The sequence below is a fragment of the Charadrius vociferus genome, unplaced genomic scaffold, assembly GCF_000708025.1.
Source record: "Charadrius vociferus isolate BGI_N301 unplaced genomic scaffold, ASM70802v2 scaffold251, whole genome shotgun sequence".
NCBI lineage: Eukaryota > Metazoa > Chordata > Aves > Charadriiformes > Charadriidae > Charadrius > Charadrius vociferus.
Genome location: NW_009646963.1, coordinates 11,639 through 20,583, shown reverse-complemented (window position 1 = coordinate 20,583; position 8,945 = coordinate 11,639). Strand labels below are relative to the sequence as shown.

General features: G+C 44.4%; 1 protein-coding gene across 1 annotated transcript; it reads right to left on the bottom strand.

Moving 5' to 3' along the window:
• Positions 1 to 119: 119 nt before the first annotated feature.
• Positions 120 to 848, bottom strand: APOLD1 (apolipoprotein L domain containing 1). Its single transcript, XM_009895258.1, has one exon. The coding sequence runs from the start codon at positions 846 to 848 to the stop codon at positions 120 to 122; it is 729 nt and encodes a 242-aa protein (XP_009893560.1).
• Positions 849 to 8,945: the final 8,097 nt, after the last annotated feature.

The window sequence follows — 8,945 nt, the reverse complement described above, 5'->3', positions numbered from 1 at the left end:
GCACACCTGTGTGGATTACCACCACCAATATTCTGACAGTAACATGTAGCAGTGCTAATGGTAACAATTAATAATGTAATGTCTCAGAGACCAGTTTTAAGTGTGGGTCAAACACTGTTTCAGCTGGATGGTCTCGGGATCTCCGCACGCAAGTTGAGTCTCCTTGTGCATGGGGAAGCCTCTGTCCTGGACTCCAGAAGTTCACAGACTTCATCCATTGCCCTGGTGCAGGTCTCAAGGTTGGCAGCCATCTTCTGGATTTTGGCCTTCAGCACAGCCTGGCTCACTTTTGTGACCTCCTTTGTGTATTCTGGCACGAGAAAGCTGTGGGAGCCACAGAAGACCATGAAGCAGATGGAGTTGTACAGCGAGATGGAAGCCCTCTTCTCTGACTGGCGCAGTGTGGGGTCCCCTGGGCCCTGCCCCCGGCGAAGGAACTCCAGGCAGCCGAGGATTTCCCTCATCTGTTTCCGACAAGTCATTGCGATTTCCTGCACCTTCTTCACCTCCCGGGAATTGCAGACCACTAAGGAAAGATCGGAGGTGATGCTGACAGCCCCCCCAGCAGTGGCCAGGCCCAGACCCACAGCCGATGCCAAGAGAGAGGCTCCCAGTGTCGCTGGGCTCAGGGACAGCCCCACGATGGCTGTGACTGCTCCTGCGGCAGTCAGGGTGCTTCCACTGACATTGGCAATCAGGGACCTTTTGCGGAGCTTGTTGAGTTTCCGAGCCGCCTTGTGAAGGTGAGCAATTTGGCCACGCAGCCTCCGTCTCTGATCCAGCAGCACTACGTGGAAGTGGTGTGTGGGGTCTAGTGTTTGGGGAAAAGCAGCACCGTTTCTCTCCATGGTCTCTGTCCAGAAACAGAAAAGTCTGGGTTGGGATTTATGTTAAAAAAAACCCATGAGACATGCTCAGCTTGGACCACCACTTCAGACATGGCATCCAGCCAATATTTTTTTTGCTTTACCCAGCTACATGAAAGGTTTGCTCTCTGCACACACGTACACACTAACGTACGCGCACACACACACGCACGTACACAGAGGAACTTTTTCAGACAGAGGAACTTTTAAAAGTTTTTCTTATTCCCTGAGAAGACTGAAATATCTTAAGGGCTGGGGTCAGAGATGCTGTTGTTATTACCTCTGTGAAGACACAAAATGTCCCTTTCAACCCTGGGGACAGAAATTCCCTTGAGATTGACTCAGTGCCCAGAGTAGTAATGCTGCCAGAACTAATATGTTTTTCCCACAATGGGATTCAGAGGATCTGTAATATTCAAGGGCATCTTTCACAAGAAAAGCCAGATTCTGAGGAGGTGAAAGCCACTCATCCCAGCTTGCTATTTAGGGGTCACTTCCCATTAAAGGAGGATAGAGGGAAGCTGCTGAGGGGAGTCAAGGTCTGGCTTTTCCATCTAGGAGGTCAGAAGCTCATTGACTCCTCAGACGGGTATTGTGAACATCCTTCCTTTCTTTAAGCCTAAGCAACTCAAGGTCCCACAACATTTTTTTCCTATTGTAACCTGGCGTCAGGGTCTGTGTAAAGATGGGAACCGTTGTTCTGTGGTGCTCATTCCAAGCTGTATTGGTGTACCATCAGTGACAGTGGCAGGGAGGCCTATGGGCCTTGTTTAAAAGGTTCATGAAGGGTACCTTAGAAAAGCGAGCCCAGTTTCTGTGCACAGTCCCTTGGGGATGGAGCTACAGGGAAAATACGGGAACCTGTGAATAGAAATGGCTTAAAAACTATTGGCTATGGCAACCTTCCCTAGCAAGATAGCAGGAGAATGTCTTTCCTTCTAGAGGGTGAATCTTCAGGGTTTCGGTGCTAGGCGATCTGTTTGCTTTCTCTGTTCTTTGTCACAAGGGTAGAAAGAGATGTTCCAGTAAGCATTTGCAGGTTGCTCTAGGGCTGCAAAGTGCTTTACAGAGGAAGCCAGCATCCTTAACCCCACTTACATACAGGGCAACCGAACCAAGGGAGGCAACAGGAGTGATGTACCATTGCCAGTTGTCTGGTGGGAGCAGAGCTTTTGTGCTCCACAGCACTGCACTCTGCACAAGGCTATGGTGCCTCTGCACCTAGCGAGGTTTAGCCATAAAGCTAAGAAGCTCTTTGCAGTACATAATGTCCTCATAGCCAAAATAAGGATCTCTAGCAGAAAGATCCTGTCCCAGGGCCAACTAAGAAAAACTATTCATTGCTGCAGCCACCTTTTCACTTCTAAGTCCTCTGTACCGTTTGAACTGGAGGTACGTGGTCCCTCACATGAGCAGACTACGTAGTTAGGAACCTTGGGGCTTTCATTCTGCAGAATCCCTGTGTTTCAGAAGGAGGAAACCACCTACCATAGAGAGGCTTTCTGTCTGAAGTATGTGAGTAAATAATTCTCACTCCATTTTTTTTCCCCCTTCTACTTGTCTTAATCCATCTCATGCAGAATCCTTTAGGACCTCCCCGTATGCCCTTCAAAACAACAGCCTCAGACTCTCTTGGTATCATCAGGCCATTTGACCCAGTTAGTATGTTGTGCTTTTCTTAACTGGAGGCAGTGTCCTCTTCTTTTTTACAATATAGTCGGAGATGAAGCTGAAAGCACTAGGACTAACACTAAGCTAAATGGATACCAGCATTGAAATGAACAATGAGCATGTCATCAATAACTTAACAACAGATCAATATGATGATTATTAAATATATCGACTCCTGTAGCCTCTTAACAATTTGTTCCACAGATTATCTTGATGAGAACAGTCTCAGGTAATAACAGCGGCCATCTCACTGCAGTTAGTAGAACAGTCATTCAATATATAGTGTAAGTCATGCAGTGATGCATGTCTTTTGAATAAACTGATTTATGCCAGCATAAAGGGAAGCAAAACCAACTCCTGCTCTAAGAGAAAAATCTTCCAGCAATAAAGGTATACATTAGTCCAAAACCTGCAAAAGCTTTCCTAATACAGTACACAGAAAGACTCCAAAAAATACTGGTTCAAACTTACCTTTAGTTTGTAGCCGACCTAGCCGACCTCCTCAAAGACAAATTTTGATCTGTTTCTGGAGGAGACCAATTTATAGCTCCTGTGGACCAATTGCTGCGATGGGAATGCTTTGCCTCATACTGGGAGTTTGCCATTTCCTGCTCTCCCTTGTGCAGAAGGATGTGACACACTGGAAAGTGACCTGCGGGACAGCGAGCACACATCATGTTCAGGAAACGATCCCTGCGAATGAACATTGTGTGTTCGCTTTTCCTGAAGTGTAGGGGGAAAAAAAAAATTAAAAATCTCAGCCTATTCCTGGCGCTGAGCTAGTGCAGTCATTCCCCCCAGGGAAGAGTTGCCTTTTCTTTCCCTGAAATAGCAACTGACTTTACTCTGTGCTGGAGCTGCCAATTGCTTGATGACTGAAGTTTCCTCCCACCACATGTCTACAGCCAGTGGAGCATCAGCCAGCCAGCTACTTCATTCAAGGCTAGTGTACTTTTAAAATCCCAGCTCCTTGGGACAATCGTGTGTGTGACCAGCCGGAGCAGAGCAGTGCTGTGTGAGAGCTGGAGTGGTGCTCCACTCCATAAAAGGGAAGCAGCTCCACAGCAAGATGATTGCTCTGAATTCCCATCCCTTCTTCTTCTGAGTAGATAAACAATGCAGCATCCTGTAAAAGGAGTGATCTCCCTGTGGTTTTGCTCTTTTTCTTAACCATGGGCACCGTGGTGGTTGAGAAACAACCATGTTGTTTTCCTAAGGTGCCTGCCCAGCAATCAGTTATCAGAAAGAATGGGATTCTCTCTTTTGCTACCTGCTATTCCCTGGCAGTTGTGCCCACATACAGATGTGGCCAGAGGGAGGCAGTGATGAAAGTGTTGGGGAGGAATAGCTTAAGTGACACTCCTAGTGCTGCCTTTCACACTGAGCCAGGGCCAGCTTTAACCAAAGACAGATTCTTTGGATGGGTTAAGGAAAAAAGGATTTTTTTGTGGCACTGAGTGGTGCAGCCCACCTTAGATCAAGTGGCATATGTTCTTATTGACTAAGCACCTGTGATGCCAGCAGCATCTGTTTTGAGCAGTTGTGCTTGAAGATGGGGCATCAGATGGTGGATTTTTACTCTTCAGATCTGTTTGTTGACGGGGAACCTCTGATTGAGCCCTAGTGTCCCCCTGGCCTGGCTAATCTGAAAGTTACTTAGCTGTCACTGAGTGGCGAGGCTTTACTGTTGAATGTGTGAGATGCGTAGCCATGAAATTGCTGGAGCTGATCTTAGGAAGCGACAAGGACTGAGAGGCAATAGGCAGGGAGAGGAGAAGGCTGGGATTATCCACTTCAGTGGCAACTTGGGTTTAGATCATCTTAAAATGACTGTGAAGCAGTATGTCAAGTGTTTTGTCAGGGGTGGACCTGCATGAGATAGGACATGAACAAATAAATAAATAGCATTGAAGAGCTACTTCAACCTGTCACAGACCTGAAAAGAGAAAACATTGTTTTGAAGGTACTTAAATAAGCGATCTTAGTCTGTTACACTTTGTACATACTGCATGTTAACAGGAAGGTGAGTTTTGACACTGAAGGAAACTGTACTTTAGCCCTTCCTTTTGTTTTAGCAAACATATGCTTGAATTTGAGCCCATCTGCCTTGGTGAAGGTTTGCAGTTGATAGACACAAGCGTTCTTTCCCACATTCCCAAATAGAATAGGCTTTTTTTATGTAACTGCATCTGCATTAGGACTTGTGCCAGCAGACATGTCCTTGTTAGGACAGTGAGTTTTGGTAAAAATGAAATAATGAAAGAAAAAAAAAAAAAAAAAGGTTTAGAATGAGCCTGAGAAGATGACACATTTTTGGTTGCTCTTCTTCCTTTCCCAGTGCTGTTCTTTCAATATACTCAGCTGCAAAATGTTGTCAGAAACCCCTGCAATGCTCAGTGTGTGGGTGAGAACATGACTAGAGTGCAGAAGAGACAATTCACTTTTTTTTATAGTATTCCCTCAGAGTTTCCTGCACACTGAAAGACCTGCGCTTCACACAAGGCAGGATGTTGGTCTCAACCTAAGATGGTTTCTCACGGGGATCATCCTTGGGCTCCTTCACCATCTAAAGAGAATGTTTCTCCCTAATCCACCTCAATAATGAGGTGCATGCCCAGAAAGTAAGGAATTCCCATGAGGACCTACAGATGTCAACTTGATTTTAAAAAAGAAATGTGTATTAGAATAAGAAACATTATTTCCCAGAGAGTTGGCATACAGTGGTATGATGTGATCTGGTTTTGTCCCTGCTGACACTCTCACAAGCACCCCTTCAGTTAGAGTGCCAGTCTTTTCTCCCACCAATAATTAGAGAGGCCCTCTCCAGCAAAGGTTAGCAGGTGGGAATGGGAGCAGGGTGGGAGAGGAATGTCTTCTCTGAGCACCTCCGAGGGACTGAAAGTCTTTCGCTGCAATTAGCACACCTGTCGAGATGTGAGCACATATGCCAAGTCAACAAGTAAGTCCCAGAGGCCTGCTTGGAGGGAATCTTAGCTACCAGGGAACTCAAGACGTGTAGGGTAGGTCTGACCTTTACTGGGCAGTCCTGCAAGCTAGCGGAGGCCTCACCATCCTGCCTGCTGTACATTTTCACCCAACCTCTCTGCTTCTGCAGCCTCTTCATTCTTGGCCTGTGAAGCGCTTGGGCTTGAGGGTGGAAGGGGCACAGCAGGTGTTTCACAAGTACCCTGCCAAAAATGGTCCCTCTGCTCCACCCTTTCCCATCCAGCCACATCCTTTTGAAATGGGCAGAAGCCAGACCCATGCAAAATCTGCCCTGACGGCATTTTGTGGGAGCAGATGACCAGCAAGGGGAAGGAAGGATGTTTTATTGCCTCAGCTCTCTTCCTTCCAGTGGATTTTGGCAGAAAGGACTGGTCTTTCTGCTCTTGTTCTCTCCAGCACAAGGGATATATAGCAAAAGTGTTTATTCTGAAGCTGTTTGCAGCTACTGCAATGTAACATTAGAATGTAAATGTCTAATGTTTGAAGCTGGAGTTTCAAAGATACACTTTATTGACATTGTTTTGATCAAATAATTGAGTAAATTTGAGTAAATTTACATTCAAATACAATCTTTTTAACGGGATTTCTATCATGCTTGGTACTTTCAACCTTGACCACTGGATCCTGGGCCTAAAAGTTGTCTATTTTTTTTCTTTTCTTTTTCCTGTGGTCAGTTGAGTTGAGAACAAATTTTAACTATTCACAGCAAGGCATTTGTTCAGATTTAGTCGGAACTCAAATAGGCCAAAACTAAAACAAATAAAGCAAATTAGATCAAAAAGGGCCGCATCGGCTTTTAGTAACCTTACTAGTAAATCCAAATTAATTTTTTTGAAAGCATTCCAGAATGAGACAGGCGCTCTGGTCACGATTGTGTGTGGGACTTGAACTGGGTTTGGAGAAATCTACAAAGAGCAGGGCAGGGTGGAGGGAACAGGGCAACCTGTGGGATGAAAACACCTCTTTTAAGTTCCAGTTAGGTAGGATATTAGCCAAGTGCATTGATTGTGCCTGTTCCTGCTTTGTGAGCAAGCATTCATGTAACAAAAATACCATCCTTAATTGCCTTGTCAAAACACTGCCAGCAGCGTCTGCAGAGGTACGTATTTATTTGGATATGGAGAGTGGATTTCTGCAATGGACGTAAACAGACCAGTTTATACTGCCATTTGCCACCTTTAATTATATGTTTCAGTGCAGGCTGTATGGCATAAGGCTCTCTCTCTGACATACAAAAAACCAAGTCCCCACTTAGCCCATATTTCTCCATCTTTGCCTGTTGCACGGCTGGCACGACTAAGTGCGACCACATGCAGGTTCTGCTGAGGCCAATGCTGCTGGAGGACTTTTCTCTGTTCAATCTCTCAGCAGTGGCAGCAGCAGCACTGCAACAAGCAAGTCTGGCTACCCATACCTTCAAGTACTGTAGAGAATAGAGAATTACTACCATATTTCCAGAACTGCAAAGAAACCTTGGTGAAAAGTAACAATTAGGTAGCTTGGTTTCTTGTGGCTCTTTTCCTGTGGACTTCTTGGTAGCTGAGGTAACTTTGCAACATTTCTCTCTAAGGAAATAAGAGCCTGGATTCTTCTCATCTACTAAACTACTTACTTTAATGAAACTTGCAAGAAGTTGGTGTCTTTGAAACCTTGACTGCTTTGTCAAATTCTGGCTGTAATTGCACAAGAAGGTCAAAAGCTACTGGTTGATGAAACTGCCAACAGCCCCACTCCATAACCCTCATTTCTGTAGGGAGCCAGGCTAGAACAACTCCCTGTGTCCTGCAAGCGAAATACAAGGCACAGAAGTCCATGGCTTTTTATTCCCTTTTGTCGGTGTGAATCTTGCAGTGTTTAGCCTATCTTTGGTTACATGCACCGCTCTGTTGTCTTCCCCCCACCAGGGTGATGTCCATGTCCTCCAGTGCAAGAGGAGGAGCCTCCTGGGGCTGTGACCCCAGGACTACAGTTTGAACGGGAAGGACAGGCAGCTCAAATGGGAAGCATGGTGCCAACAACATGCCTTTACTAAGAAAACTAATAGGCTGGGAAGATTCAGGTGTAAATCCCCAAAACTAGTCTTGGGAGTCTTGGGATAACAGATTACTGGGTAGATGTAGCATTTATTAGCTGGAAAATTAGAGTGTCTGTGTTTCCATCAAGCAGCACAGGACAGAGCTTTTTCTGCCCACCCCCTCCACCCCCATTTGCCTCCTGCCAGTAGTAGATTGCTGTCTGGGTTAATGGTATCTAACAGAGACACTCTCACTGTCTCTTGCTCCTCAATTCTTGCTCTTAATTGTTCTGATATGGCCATTGGTGAGGTAACAAGTCACAGCTTTGAGGGTACCTAGAAAAACTCTAAACTCAGAGACTTGAGGGCACCAAGCAACAATTCACCAATTGATCACGGTGGAGGGGAAGGCTAGGAAAACATATGTTTTGTCAGGAAAATTGGATTTGTTATCATCCTGTATTTGCACAACGAAAAGGTCCTGATCCTGTCTCTATATTTGTCACTGACCAAGGCCAGAAAGCTGTAGTGACTGGGTTCACTCCACATCCCTGTGCACTTCCCTACCAGCTACCTAGGCAGTGGCTGGTCAATATGATTTCAATCATGCTAAAAAAGTATCTGCTCCAATATTGAACCAAGAATGTAAAAAAAAAAACAAAACACAACAAAACCAAAAGATCATGAGATGATATGGGGTCCCAGTGCATTGACATTGTCTGACTAAAATTTTGTAATGAAAACTTAAATTTTTTACTATTTTTATGAACTCTAGTATTTCTTTTTAAATATATGAACAAAAAAATAGTATGTTTTTAGAATTCATGTGTTTATTTGATCTTAATTCTTCTCTTCCATCTTCAGATTAACCAACTGTTCTATTGTACATAATTTGCAGCTAGTCAAGAGATATTTAATATCCATAAAAATACATGAGAATTTCATTGAAAAATATCTTAGATAAGAGAACTTGTAATCAAATTTAGTTATTGGAGACAAAGTAACTTGGATAGATTGAGGCTGCATTGCGGGTTTGCATGTTAACTCCATACCAGTTTTCAGTTTTACCAATGATGCTGATTTTGTGTTGGGAATGTTCAGCTCGAAAATCTCAAATTTCATAAAGGGGGATTTGACTTGTCCTTGAGTGGTCACAGTCATGTGTCACTGTTGCATTTCTTCATCATCAGATAAGACAGTTTATTGACAGTCCTGGTGTTACATATGAAGAAGATGAACCAAAAGTTGAGAGGTTTGGACTGTGATGGAAGACCAAATCCCGAACTATAAATTTTTCAGGTCTCCTCTACGTTTTTTAAAACACTTGCAAGACTTTTTTTTTTTGGGGGGGGGGGGGGTTTTTTCTTTTTTAAAATTATTATTGATTT

Excerpts from the sequence above, each read along its gene's own strand:
- APOLD1 (XM_009895258.1), bottom strand. The coding sequence starts at position 848 with ATGGAGAGAAACGGTGCTGCTTTTCCCCAAACACTAGACCCCACACAC.